Source organism: Lagopus muta, chromosome 5 (genome assembly GCF_023343835.1).
Source record: "Lagopus muta isolate bLagMut1 chromosome 5, bLagMut1 primary, whole genome shotgun sequence".
Taxonomy (NCBI): Eukaryota; Metazoa; Chordata; class Aves; order Galliformes; family Phasianidae; genus Lagopus; species Lagopus muta.
The window spans coordinates 16,939,113-16,954,373 of record NC_064437.1 but is presented as its reverse complement, the minus strand read 5'-3'; the positions used below and the strand labels follow the sequence as shown (position 1 = coordinate 16,954,373).

At 35.9% G+C, this 15,261-nt stretch overlaps 1 protein-coding gene across 6 annotated transcripts in view; it reads right to left on the bottom strand.

Moving 5' to 3' along the window:
• Positions 1-5,489: 5,489 nt before the first annotated feature.
• Positions 5,490-15,261, bottom strand: part of PTBP2 (polypyrimidine tract binding protein 2) — a 48,552-nt gene continuing 38,780 nt past the window's right edge. For 2 of the 6 annotated variants that reach the window (XM_048944889.1, XM_048944892.1), the window contains 6 exons: positions 12,412-12,551; positions 10,949-10,982; positions 10,414-10,506; positions 9,855-10,071; positions 9,686-9,763; positions 5,494-9,543 (listed from right to left, as the gene is read on the bottom strand). In XM_048944889.1, coding sequence (XP_048800846.1) covers positions 9,411-9,543; positions 9,686-9,763; positions 9,855-10,071; positions 10,414-10,506; positions 10,949-10,982; positions 12,412-12,551 — 695 coding nt within the window. In that variant the 3' untranslated portion in view covers positions 5,494-9,410. Of the gene's footprint in view, positions 9,544-9,685; positions 9,764-9,854; positions 10,072-10,413; positions 10,507-10,948; positions 10,983-12,411; positions 12,567-15,261 lie in introns of all 6 variants that reach the window. The other 4 variants (XM_048944891.1, XM_048944887.1, XM_048944888.1 and 1 more) reach the window with 4 other exon arrangements.

Below are 15,261 nucleotides of genomic sequence, written 5' to 3'. Positions count from 1 at the left end.
AATTTTCCTTTGCAGATGGCTAAAAGCAGAACTTGGAAGCCTGCACTGCTACAGTACTATTATACCTTCACCAACCACCACAGCCCACAGCAAGGGTGCGGGGGTCGTTCACAGGGGAAAAGTAGTACTCAGGGACAAAGAGGCAGGAAACAGGAGAATGCGCCCAGAATAAAATAAAGAAGCAACAAAATATAAACAGCATAAAACACTCTTGCTACTGATATGTTGCTTTCTTTTGTTTCTTAGTGAGAAAGGAAAACAGGTGTTAGAAAAAGCATTCATTTCTACTTAAGGTTTTGTTTATCTAGCCAGAGCTAGACAGAAAAATGGGAAAGAACATGAGGAAGAGTGAAACAGAGAGAAAACACGGGATTTCAGACAGAACAAAATGAGTCCAGCAACAACTTGTTCAGTTAAAGTTCAGTCTACTTAAGACCTCAACACTAAACAATGCAGCTATAAGCACTTGGAGAAACTTCTTTAGGTTAAAAGAAGTTACGCCTGGAAAATCATGCTTGGACCTGGAATGGTAGCAGCAGTAACACATCAAAGTCCCACAATAAGCTACAAGTAGAAAAAAACTTCAAAATATTGTGCAGAATAATCAGCATCCTCAAGACTATCATTACTAACTCATTGTTAAAACTATTTTTATACCTCACTGAGAGGAGAAAAGGCATTAGGAATTTAAATAACTTTACTTAAAGTATTCAGCATAGCCCCTGAAGCTGGTGTAATTCACTATTTTGGTAGCACATGGCAAACCATCTCGTAAGATGCTGCTGTAAAGCGATGCACTTATTACATTAACTCACGTTGTATCTGTATAATACACAGTATTTTAGTAATTACTAGTGTCTAAAAACTCAGCAGCCTCATACGGGCATTTAGGTCAGTGAACAGTGGGTATCTGCTTAAAGCCAAGAGCTACCCAGTATTTCTACCAATATCTAAAATCCACACCAGTTCTGCCATAAAGGATGATAAAGCATTTAAAAGTTGAGATTTGCCCTTACTTCGGCTGGGACAGTTCCCTTTCTTCCTACTACTGTGTTCTGAATTTAGGATAAGAATACTGTTGGTAGCTCCAGTGTGCTTCTTGCAGCACAAGAGGTGTACCTGGAATACCCAGAATACCTTCAGTTTCACCAGTGCAAGACGCACACCAGTCGCTTTTCAAAATTGCTGAATCAGCGTTTTCTGAAAACAATGTTAGCAAGTTCCAGGTGACAGCAATCTGCCACCTTCGTGTGGATATGACTCACCAAAGATTAGCACATCGTACTGCATTTATTTACAGGAGGAGCCTGGAAAGTTTTATTTGCAAACAACCTATATTAACTTTAAATATTCAGCATGTGGACATAAAACTCCAAGTCTTATTAGCGTTAAAATAGTTTGTGCAAGAATCAGGATTGTTACATGTTTCTTAGAGGTTTTAGCAATGTCTTATTTCCTGGGATAATAAAATAACTTTATTATCTGCCCAAAATAATGAAATTCGTTATAGCAGTGAGGCAGTGTCAAGGATTATCATCTAAATGCAAGCAGCAATATCAAATTTGGAACAAAGCTGACATTCAAAATATTTGAATTGTACCATGTTTCTTACTGCTTAAAAATGATTGCAAAAGAGGAAGGTTAAATGTTAATACATAAGGCATTTTAACACTTACAAAATTACCAAATAAAGGTCCCAGGTGAACAACGAAGAAGTCAGTAAAGAGCTTGGTACCTTCACATAAACCAAGCAGATTAAACCATCAGCTCTGTGGAGTGGAAGGAGCTAACGCCTCTGAGTAACGGAATGCTGGAAAAGAGGCATTCAGCTACCTGACAGAATGGCAACTCAGTGCACAGGTATCTGTTCAATAGATTTACAAAGCTCTGTTGAGATTCTGTACTACAGACCATACCAACCCAGATCATAGTTGTATTTACAGTTTTCAATAATCCATACAAAAATCTATTAAAATCAGTCTGCTAAGTTACAACTAAGTTCAGTGATTTAGGTAACTTCCATTTAACTGAATCGCTCAGCCCAGTAATGATACTCAGCTAGATTCCATAATGCTGCTTGATGAGCTTTAAAACTTAAAGCATAACTTTAAAAATTCCAAGTCATTTTTGAAAACAGAAAAAAAAACTATTTAAAAAGATGTGTAGGGAGACATAGGAGGAGACACCACATATCTCAGCCTCCTCACCCTACCTGTGCTGTCACCTTTCAAAGGGGAAGGCCTCCAGTACTGCTTAATCTCTGGAGAGCTGAAGTTCTTGTACAACAATTGAATATTTGTATTACTCTTTCTTCTTCCTTTCCCTTGCATACTCAGTCACTACATCTGGACGAACGTTTTCTCCTTTTGGCAGAGCAGAACAGACATCTGCTAAGAGAACACAGCAGCATTCAGAAGCAGTTGCCTAGAAACAACTTCCTAAAGGGCAGAAGTCTAGACTCAGTTTTTCCTGCTCAGAAAACACTGGTTGTTCCAAACTCTAATCCTACTTAAAGTTCATTGAATTCTACATCAAGTATTACTGAAAGTGTAACATCCAATTTTTAATTACTATTATAAAGAATTTTCAGAGCTTAATATAGTTTCTAAAACATTTCAAAATATAACATGAATACGTGGAAAAGTTCCTGTCGTAGAAGGTTGTTGGTTAACCAGAATCCCAGCAACTGCTAAACGTTAAATGAAGCTGAAATTTAAATAAGATGTAAGGATTTTCAATAAGGAAACTATCTCAAAAAAGAGCAGAGGGCATCCAGATTTTTCTAGGGCATCAGAGAGTCAGTAGAGAGTACAGCACTCATTTCACTCAACAGCACGTACCCTAGGAGTTCTGAAATCATGCAACTTGCTAAGGCCTTGGAACGGTGACAAAGAACACGGAGGAAAGTCCAAGAAGTCACTGAATTTGCAAGTTATGAACCTTATAGAGCCACCTATGAGGAAAAAAAAAAGTAATCTACTATAAACCATACATTTAGAGGTAACTAAACCACATGTATCTAAACTTCACCTTTGTAACAGAGGAATTTGATTTATATATGGCACTCGCATATGAATATAAATTTCAAAAAGAAATTTAAGTCAGAAAGTTTCTTCTAACAGATTTTCAGTTGTGCAACCTCCGCTTTCAAAGTTTAAAAACAGGTTAGACAACTATGCCAAAAATGGCTAAGGTTTATCCGAATTTGCTCCAAACCAGGGAAACAGATTATTTTCAATCAGCATCACCAGGGAAAGATACCGATCCCAGGCAAACCCTTCTACAAGAACAATCAGAGGAGGAGAGAAGGAAGTAGGGCACTTTTCAATACAAACCAGCATTTTGCTGGTTTGTATTGAAAATACAAAATGCACCCAAAGTAACAAAATGCACCCAAATAACCTTACAAAAAATGCACCCAAGTAACCTTACAGCCAGCCCCTGAAGGTCATGTTCAGATTACAAGGCAAAGCATGCTGAAGAGACTATTTTATAGGTGTAGTACTGTGGTTAATTGTTACCTGAGGACTGTCAATGCTTTAAAGCAGAGCAGGGCTGGTGTCCCCACTCAGTACATGCAGTACACCACTGGTACTTGTCAAGTGCAGCTGCCAAGAAACCCCTCCTGTTTCAGAGAAGAGCAGACTAGTCCAGCATGAAGTCAGCTGCATTTAAAACATTCAAAGGATGTTGATGCTACAAGAGGTAAACCCACAGCATTAAGAAATCAAAGTGGCTTGGGTCAGAACAAAGGATACTGAAACACTGCATTGTTCCATAGGGTACAGGTAGTCGGAATGTTATAAGCAGACAGTTTTTCCATCCAAAAAATGGTTTCCTAACATGTCACATCTGACGACTGTTTTAAGAAGTCTCTTACTAGATCTTATTAGGTGCTGGTATCCAGCCCTCTGGAAAGCTATCAGTGCCAATCATCATAAACCATGCAGACATGGAACCCATCCAATGACCAGTGGTTTTGAGCTTTCAGTTCTGCCAGCTTCTAGGTGCCATGATGACTCAGCCTAGGGAGATCAACAAATATCTACAGTGATTGTAACCTCCAGCAGCTTGTAACTGGCACAAAGGGATAAATTACAGCAACTACCTGCTATTTACATAGTTCAGACATAACTTCTTAGTAAAATAACAAAAATTGTGAAATATTCTCTCCTTATCAATGTTTTTGAGGTATTTATGCACAAAGGGAACACACACATACAGAAACTCCCTCCTCTCTTGTGTCCAGCAACTCTACCTGCAATGCACTCTTCCTCCAATTTTCCCAGGTATTCCACCCAACAGCCCCAGGTCCTGCCGTATTTTCTACGTCACAGGCTGCCACCACTTACAGACACATGCCAACACAGGAAGAAGCAGCTGTTTTTTCATTTCCTTTCCCACAGCAGTGAAAGTAAGAACATCTTACAAGCCAGCTAATGGTTGAAACACAGAAACGGCAAGACAGTTGAGACCATCTTGCTGACAGAAAGCTGCCCAGTAGGAGCATGAGTAGCAAGCAGAGCAGTGAGTTTAGGGAACACGACACAGTGAGTAGGTAAGTGTCATTTCCTTAAGAAAGTGGAACAGAATTCATGTAACATGCAGAACTCTGCAATAATAGGACTGCTATTTTAAGCTAAATTCTCAGAGTGATGTCTAAGCCAATCCACATTTAATTCATGTTTTCCAAGACACAGAAAAGTTGCTTTTTCTTTACTGCCTGTGTGCAGAACTGATCAAGAAAGAATACACATTTTCAACACAACACGTGGCAAACACTGAAAGGAGAAACAAAGCAACATACTTCTCCATCAACAAGCTAAATTTGGAAGAAATTACAGCCTACTGAGAAAGCTACAAGGAATAAAAAGGGCACTTTGAGAAGTGAAGCAGGACAGGAATTCACCAGTTTCCTTTTGTAAGCCATCAGGACGAAATCACATTGCTCTGTGTGTTTCTGTGCGTATGCATGTGTGTATTCACATGGAGACGTGCTGCAAAGGTGCGTGAAGCTCACAAGACTCAGATTAGATAATTCCACATCAAATCTTACATTAAAGGAAATTTTAAAAGTTTCATTAATGTTGCATACAACTCCTCAGCCAGGCAGGAACCAACCTGCATGGATGAGAAGTGCACCAGCACAATGCAGCTGCCTCTTACAACAAAGTCAGGTAAGAAGTATTGGAGGTATAACACGACCAAGACCTGGGAAAACCTTTAAGGAAATATCTTCAAATACAATCTCAGCCACATTCATAAACTATATTGTCTTCTCTGCACAAGCAAGGGTTACAGGAGATGGGACACTTTGCCAAATTATTTAAAAGAAAATTTGTTCACCTCAGGAAACGTAGACTCAATTTCAGGTTGCCCCATTATGTAGAATGGAGTAGGGTAACATACAGACTTCAGCCTCACCCATAGCAAACTCAATTGAAAAAAAAGAAACTCAATATAGAGCATTTAATACCAGAAAAACAATTTCTTGAGATGGACTAGTTGATTTACATACCTGTTTGTACAGAAACATCCTCCATGCATTTTTCTTGTGTTCTACCAGAACCACTTCTCTAAGCATAGAATTAAACAAATCATCTGGAGTAAACTACATTATGAAATCACAGTGCCTTAAATTCTGAAGATAAACATCAGTATCATTGCTCTCATGCTGTGACACACTATAACAAATAAGGAAACTTACAATGAATCAAAGAGAACTTCTTCCTAAGAAGGCTTAGGAAACAAAATTACTGTAAAACATTAAAACAACAATCTACAAAACAGTCATTTGAGCTGTTATTCCTGCAAGGCAAAGGTGCCTGTTAATAAAACACTGAATCACAATAAATACAAGTATTTTAAATTACATTCACTTAACTCAGAAGTATTAGAATTACCACAATTGTTAGTCAGAATACTATCAAGTTTTATTTTACTTCATCTGTGTGCTGTATTTGCCAGTGGATATTTCCTGACTAACGCTTTTGGACATGACCTAATCAATTTCATTGTTCCATTGTCAAAAACCAAACAATTTGTGAAGAAAATCTGTAATCGCTTTCTCTCAATGTCAAAAAAACATTTTTTAAAAACCTGAGAGTGAGTTTGAATTATCAATATGCCTACATTATGGCAAAACACCAGTAATAATCTAAAGACCCATTCCATGGAATGGATTAAGTTATTCACAATCCTTACCCATAATTTTAATAACGATGCATTGCATTTTCACATTCTGAAGCTTTAAAAAAATACGTACTGCATGTGTATGTTTTACAATAAAAACGTACAAATTAACATATAAAATGAAGAACCAACATGCTTTGGAAAGTTTGGATATAAAAGCTGCATTTCTGAAGATATTTAACAATATCCTTTAAGGATTAAGTATCAACAAAGAAACAGTGGTTTTATTCACTGAATTCATAGAAAAACCTCTTCCATATTTTCATGACAATAATTGCTTTCAATTTTTCACATAACGAATTTTGATACAAATAAAAATATGAATGAAAAGAACAAAGACTACTGAATTTGTATCAAATCAAATTCAACATCTGTTCTCTCTCGAGACCTTTGTCACAGAACTTTTTAATCTGAGAAAAGAAGTACAGAAACCTATTTTAAGGAAATAACTATCAAAAGTAGGAAACAAAACAAAGCACCACTCTGTATTTGAAAACATTCAAGTACTGCAGACAGATTTTTCAGAGTACCCACAGAATTCTAAGTTTCAGATCATATTTCTATATGAAACATGTGACCATGCTCTGAAATATGAAACATTTTAGCACATATATAGCATCATACTGTACAGATGAGACCTGAGAGAACAGCTTCATGAGTTCCACATGTACTGCTCAAGACAGCTGTGAGACAGTCGCACTCACACCTGTAGGTGTTTCAGGCTTGATATTTTGATTCAGAACTTTAATTTATGGACAAGCCTGATTTTACCAGTATTTCAGGTGATCACTGTGGTATCTGAAATACAATTCAGAACCTGGGTGTATCCCTGATAAAGCAGGTAGAGCTTAATACATTCTGTTTCACACAGTGAAGACTAATGAAAGCCCCCCTTAGTTATACTGTGACTTTTAAATAGCTGAGAGCTATTTAATGATTTCAGAGCCAACCCAAAAGCCAGGCAACGGGTCAAAGCAATCGGACATCAATAAATCTACAGCAGTTGTATTGGAGAAGTGACAGAAAAAAATGCTTTGAATTGAAAAGTGTAACAGCTTTTTGCCTCTGTAATGCTTCCAAATTGCACACTCACTCTTAACAGGGGGCTGTGCAAAAATTTTAATCCTATTTTTAGTTGAGAAAAACAACCACATGAAACAAAAAAGAATGACAACCCAAAATAGCACACTGAAACACTATTAAAGTGCCCGAACTGCTTTTACATTCACTTGTACCCATGTCTCTAAAGGGTTGAAATATCATGATCTAGAAACACATGGTCCACTAAGCTACCAACCTTGTTATTTCATCCCATGAGTATACTTATACTGTATGATTAGTAGGAATTTTTTAGCAGACAAAAAATGAAAAATGAAATTGCAGCAAGAGAGCATGGCAAACCTGAGACCTATTAGTGCGTACATCTGCTTAAAAACTGAAAAGATAGAAAAAGAAAGCTAACAAACTACAATAAAAGTTATGTCTTTAAAGCAATAGGTTATAACAGGGTGGGAAATGTTTAATTTGTTTGCATACACCTGCAAAAGGGTCACTATCTTTCTGAAAGATCTGGTATTTTTCACAGCATCAGATTTATGGCTAAAAGCCATCGCATTATTAATTACTATGCTTTTCCCACCCTGGCAGAGAATAAACATGAATTAAGAAGCACAGTAGAAGTGAAAAACAAAGAGGAGGAGGAAGAGAGAGAAAGCAGCAGAGAAAGACAGAAAAGGTGAATACAGAGCTACAGAAGTGTTTATTGAGCATGCTACAGAGGTAAGCAGAGTACACACAAAATGAAATTAAACAACCGTCAAACCTCCCAACTTTGTTAGAAAATTAATTTTTAATTGTGCCACTTTCAAACTATACTGAATTTTACAATTCTAAAGATGTAAAAACTCAACTAATAGAAAATATACATGACCATTTTCTCTACATAGATAACAGAATCTATGAATCTTGAAACTAAGTACATCAATTTCAAAAAGTATTGGTCATTTAAACAGAATCAAGGTAACAGTTCAGACTGACAGAGAACTGCTTTCAAATTAACTGGATCTGTAGATTCTGAGCAATGTTTATAGTAAAGTCAGATTAATTTCTAAATATAAAATATTTTGAAGAGATTTATTAAAACTGAATATTACAATGCAAGGTAAATTAAGACTAAAGGCACATAAACTTTGGTCCCACCTGGTTGTCAGTTTTAAAAAACTGCCACAAAATTTCCTGCAAGTGTTTTTTTGCAGCGAACTTTCTTTATCATTGAAAAAAACATGCACCATTTCCTGAACTAGCTTGACCAGTCTGTACATGCTCAGAAATCCACAACCATATTCCATATCTTAATTACAAACTAAAGATGGCAATATATATTTAAATGCACATAAGTCATGTCAACTTCAAAAACATCTACAAAAAATATTCAGCCACAAACAAGACATTACTTAGTGCTGACATTTATATGATACATCCCACAAGAGTGTGTACAAAAAGGTTAAGATTCCACAATGCTTTCCACATAGGGCTCAAAGTCACAGAAGTCACTTCTTGTCCTTTAAGAAATTAATATTCTGCACCTTGGTAATTGTAACAAATGCCTACATTCATAACTGAATCTAGACCAGAATTATAAAATACTAAAGGCCTTCTTTTTTTTTTTTTTTTTAAAAAAAAAAAAGCATAAAGCAAAAAGTAGCAAAATCAAATAGCAATGTTTTACTCTTTCAGTACAATGTATCTTACCAAATAAAAAGAAAATTAAGTGACAAGCCAGCAGATAAAGAAATCAATTCCAAGCAGGAGAAACAAAAGCTTAACCTTTTTACACACCCCTGCCTAAACATATTCAAATTATCATGTAACAATGTGCCCCACACAACCAAATTCGCTTTCACTAGTTACGCAATTCCAGCATTACTCGCTTTCCTTTATAAGGCACGTATGTCAACTAAGTTGAAAAACTGTGGTATTAACTTGAAATCTTTTAAACAAAGTGATGGTTCATCTAAACAACAGTTGGACAACAGCAGTTAGTATCACTGCTCTTAATTTTTTTTTCTTATTTTTTAAACAACCAAGGAATGATAACAGCATGGAAAACAGAAAGAAAATCCAAAAATAGAAGACAAACTCTGGTCCCCACTCTCCGGAACAGTCAATAGGTGACAACACCAAACAATGCAATACACCCTCATTTTCAATCTGCCTTTTTAAATAGTTGACTTAGAGAAAGAAACTCTCAGGTGGTGATTTTCTCCAAGATTGTAATTGTGAAGATCAATCAAAGCCTGAATAGCTTCCTCTACTGTTGACATCTGAAGAAGTGCCATCTTGTGATCTCTTCTGAAACAAAATAATGGCGTTAGGAACTCGAACACTACAGGAGTTGTTCCTAATGTTTGCTATGCCCTAGCACTTAAGACACACAGGAAAAAATGCAATTAGTCTGTCTTTTGTTAAAACTTCGTACAGAAAAATTACTTACTGAAAAAATTTAAATGCTTTCACAGTGCCTCCAGTGTTAGCAAACAGTGTGCGTAAATCCTCTTCTGCTACTGACGGTCTACAGATAAAAAACAAGCAGAATCAGAAATTAATTCACTGTGTTATGATTAACACAAAATACCCCAGGCTTTCTGACAGGCAAAACTCACGGAATATTGGATAGATGAAGCGTTGCAGACGGAGGGAATATATTCTGAAAGTTTTTTGAACCAGGTTTCTTGAAACGATGCAGAGGTGAATTACCAAAATCTTTAGTCAGCCCTTGATCATCAAGACCCTCTCGAGGTAGTTGAACTGTTTGATGTTTAGAAAGGGTAACACGAATTATCTTCCCATACATTTTTTGTCCATTAAGATGGCTCATAGCTGAAAGAGACAACAGGTTTCTCAATGTAGTATTGCTTTTCAGTAGCATGTGACACATTATACACAGCCCTTCAAACAAGAAAAAAAACCACAAGAAAATCAGTCAGTGTGCTAGAGGACTAATTGAAAACTATCTCTGCAGAGTACATGAGGATTTGGAAAGCCAGTTTCAACTTTTGAATTATTCTACACTGTCAAGCTTTTGAAATACATGTAGATGTAATAAGATTTCAGACCTTGTCAGTAACTACGATACAAGAACTTTCAGATGTAAACACCCTCAGTTCACCTCATTTTACATAGCTTAATTTTTTGGGAATATAAATAGAAATCTAATCTTACCCAGCTGCGACTGGTTTCCATCAGCCATCTGTATAAGAGCACTGTCTTTCTTATTGTATAAAATCTTCACACGCTGCACATCACCATAAACACCTTTTCAAAGTCAAAGGTAACCCAAAAGAAAAAGTTTATTTTAAAGCCAGTCAACTAAGTTACATATTTTCACATACCAATGGAACATTCAGACAGCAACAAGATCACTCGCTCAGACTCAACACTCTCACAAATGAATAAAGGAGATAAAGATTTTGAATAGTGAGTTTTGAAAAGAATTTCTGATAAACCCTCAAAGCTATGTGAGTGATATTAAATTAAAGACCATGCAAAATATATTAGCATGCATTAAAAGAAAATCTGTGTCTATGGAGAGTTTTAAACAGCAAAAGAAAAACAGCAAAAGATTTACTACTCAATTTTAAGCCAAAGTGCTAGCTACAAATAAGAATTAAGGTGAAACAAAACAAAACCAACAAAAAAAACCAAAACAGAACAAAATCAAATCAATAATAAAAGTATAGTGCTAACAATAACATACCGAAGAGGGTAAACAGACTTTGGGGCGTAACCATCTTTAGAAGGAGAGAAGAGCAAGCAGCGTAAGACAAGAAGAGAGAAGAGTCGAGGAAGAGCGGAGATGAACAGATCATCCATAACGAAGGGTGGTTCCCGCAGAATGGTGAGGTGGTCATGGATCATGGTTTCAAGGCGGTTAATTGGGGCAAGTTGGTCCGAGGAACATTTTGTTCAAGCACAGAAGCATGAACATAGGGAATGAAGACAGGGAACGTAGACAAAGACGAGGAGAAAAGGGTAAAATGGGGAGGGGCATGGGAATTTGGGCAAAGACAAGGAAAGGGAAGTTGAACACAAAGGGAAAAGGATGAAATGGGGAGGGGGAAACAGCAATGCAGAAGAAAAAAAAATAAGTGGGGAACAAAAAAATAAAATATAGGTCAGTACATAGGAAATGCAGGAATTTGGTCAGAAAATGGTTGGTTTATGTACTGTACAAGAAAAACTGAGTAAAATGTAGTCACCCAAGACAAATATGGGTAAAGTACATTCATATCAAGAGTAAACTACAGCATTTCATCAACACGAAAATAAATAAAAAAGCATGCAATAGAAATTTTGAAATTTAAACTTCAACTGCATAAGCATGGCTGGTTATGAAATGCAGGCAAAATAATCTTCCAAAATGGCACTCTGACCTCAAACATTTTAGCATGCAAGACTGTGGATGACAAAATAGTATCAGATGATAAAATAAGCTTAATGATTTCTAGTGACAGAGGCCAGTTAAAAATGGAACAGCTAGACTGAAACAAACTTCCCACATTTCATACCAGCTTTCACAGCCATCAAAATAAAAATAAAGGACGGTAAAGATGCATAACCAAACAAACTCCTTTAGATTTCAAAGTTAGCAAGAAAGATACAGTTAAGGTGAAAGTGCTTTGTCAATTTTTCCTTATTATTTTTAGACAAATGAGAAACTGCAATGAAAAAAATTACTAAGAGAGACTGGAAGAGCTTCGTCAAGATCTTTGGGAGAACCTTTAAAGAAAAATGTGTTAGAGTAGTTCACATAAATTAAGACCTTACAATGTGAGATACAAGCATGAAATGAAGCAGCAAACAATTAGAAAAAAACAAAACAGGAATTCTAGTTTAAATGATCATAATTGCAAAATAAAACAGAAAACTTTCAATTCAAATGTCAAACATGCAATAGTTACCATACTTTAAGAATAAACAGGTAGCCAACTATCAAAGCACATTTTAAGTCATTAGCTACCTCAGAAAACAAAAGTATTTAACAAAGATTTCAAAATTAAATTATCAAAATTAGGGAGAGTAGTAAGGTAATAAATATAACAGCAAAAATACCATGAGCTTAAAATCCAAACATAAGAGGCCAAATGCAAAGAAATAAAATGATGACCAATGAAGTATGGGTAAAGAGGGGAAAAAACAGTGTCAAATTATTTCACTGACCTCTTCGTTTAAATTGCTAACCAAGAGAACTGTATTGCCACCAGCTGAGACTCCAGGCATTCCCACACGGCCAGCAGCAGCAGCTGCAGCTGCAGCAGCAGCATTTGGAATAGCCAGAGGACTCAGAGCTCCTGGAACAGCTGCAACAGGAAGCCCTAATTTTAAAATAAAGCATATTTTACGAAACACACACAAGTCGCTTATGAAAACAGCACCTATATCAGTACAAGTGTTGAATATGACTCTAGAAAGCAGTCCATTCTAGCTGCTGTAGGTGTCCAGAGAGTTGTAAAATGAATTAAGTGAACATGAGGGATAGAAATATTAAATATGATTCAAATCAAATCTTCAAAGAGATGAGGTATAAAAACCTCTCTCTCCTCTTTTCAAACAAGCATTCTTGTGCACCAGAACTGTTCCCCACTGTATTTATATCACCCTTTGAAACGTATTGTTCACTTCAACTTCATGCTTCATACTCCAGAGCTGGTCAAGAGAAAAGGCCTATCCATCTCTCACACCATAAATGGGATGAGGAGGCACAAGGCTGCAGCAAACTGGTTTTATAATAATCTGATTCCCTAAAAAAAAATCACTTTACCACTCCTCCAAGGAAACTCAGATCCTACAGAAATCTGAATGCTTCTCATGGTGATGTCACTGCTGTACCTGGCAAGTATGCTAATTCTGGGAGCTGTGAAAGATTTCGGCAACATACGTGCACTGCAGACAGCCCATACAAGAATATCCTTATCATATTTTAGTCAAATTCTTATTTGCATATTTCAGAGTCCAGTAAAAGGACATTTATGTAGCAAAATATGTAAAAAGAACAGGAACAGAACTTAAAGTGTTTTATTTTCTCTTCTGAAATTGGCTTCTCCGATTTCACATTTTGGCAAAATTTCAGATGTTTGTACGATGATGCTAAGCTAGAAAAAGTTTCTGACCAGTCTTCCAACACACCAGGTAGACAGCCTAAATATCATCTTTTACACTATGCAACACTTTCTTCCCAGATTTATTTCAGAGGAAGACAACAGGAAAAAGCAAAGTTCTTCAGTTTCAGTCAATGACCAAATATTAAGCAGAAAATAGTAAATACAGTCATCTGTATTAATGGCAAATACCCCAGATTTAGTACCACGTGGAGGGAGAGGAAGGTTGTTACCATGGGGGGGAAAGAGGTTATTGTACGATTACTATCTACAAAATACATCTATATTTATTTCTACTCTTTAGTTACCTTTTGCTAAACAAATTGATGAAAAAAATCAAACAATTGAAAAAAAATGAGATTTTCCCAGGCTGGACAAATGTCTTTTCAAAGAGAACAGGACATAAATTCCTGTTTTTCTAAAGTGCTTACAGAGTATTACTGATCAATTATGATTTGAAAAATATGTTCTGGTCATTTCTTGTCAAAGTCCACACAAAAATAAAAACAAAAATAAAAAAAAATAAAAAAAAAAAGGAAATGAAAGATACAGAATTCTTTCTGATAAATCAATAGCATAGCATTAGTATTCGTAGACCAAATCAGAGATATGTGAAGTACTAAGTAATGAAAATATTTAGAAAATTCTAGTAATCTCTCAGGACAAGATAAAGGGAAAATTTACTTCAATTGAGGCAATAAACACAATCTTTTTATTGCATCACTTGTGATATTTGTGGAACTGTCTGTAACACAAAACAGAAAGAAAAACCTTGTCCTTCTTCCACTGAGACAAAAGCCCTTATCAGCATTTCAAACAGTATTTGATGGTCTATGGAAACAGCAGCCAATTATATTAAATAAAGTGATACATAATATGCCTCAGCACATAAGCCAAGCACTAGCTACTTCTGGTCTAGGAAAGTACTTCTCTCAGGCATGCTAACACGTGATTGTCCATTATAAGGCTGTCCTAGGTCTTCTATGAGTGAACATAGAAGTAACAGCATCTGTCAGAGAGAGGGTATCAAATTAAACCACTGCTGGCATACAAACACATGGCGATTACTGCTTCCTAAAACCAATTCTGTGATACAGGGAAGTGTAAATACAATCCTATATATCTAACACAAATGTTTGTTTTGTTCTTGGGGTAAAACTGAAGAATATGGCTTTACTTTCAAGAAAAACCTACTTATAAAAGAGACAGTTAAAAAAAAAAAAAAGTACCCTTCCAGATGAAACAAAGCAGCTTACTGCCAAAAGCAGACTGTGATACAAAGGAAAATCTGGGAATATAAAATGCAAATTCTCAAGTAAGAGTTTTTAAAAAGAAAACTCTGCTGTGCAAGTTATAGTTTGGAAATGTAATTTAAGTGTTTTGTATCACATATACTGACTTTCAAATTTGTTTACACTCAGCTACTGTGGAGGTCACACAGACACAAACGTGAAAAATGATGGAAAAGTATGACAGATTTTCAGCTAACAACTTGCTTTATACTAGTTTAGCAGCAACCATTTAGGTACGAGAAAGTGTCAAAATATTAGCGTGCTTCAAGTCTTTTAATGTGTCTGAAGCACTTCTCCATAACTTTAGAAACTCTAAGCTAGTCCAGCACGTTGAGACATAAAAGAATTTGAAGATGCCTAACAAAGTTAAGGCTTTTTCTGTAATTGGATGTAATGACACAACTGATACTTTAAAAGTCAAAATTCTTCATAGTATTAAACTTTCTACAGGATTTTTTTGGTCCTACTGATGAAGTAAAAAGCAAAGATTAATTTAACAGCATTCATATAGAAATGTTTTCAATTGTTATCCTCTGAAACAGATTCATTTAATAAGAATTTTAAGAAGAGGCAATTAATGAAAAGTTGTAATAAAAAAACCTAGAAAAGACAGCAAGAAA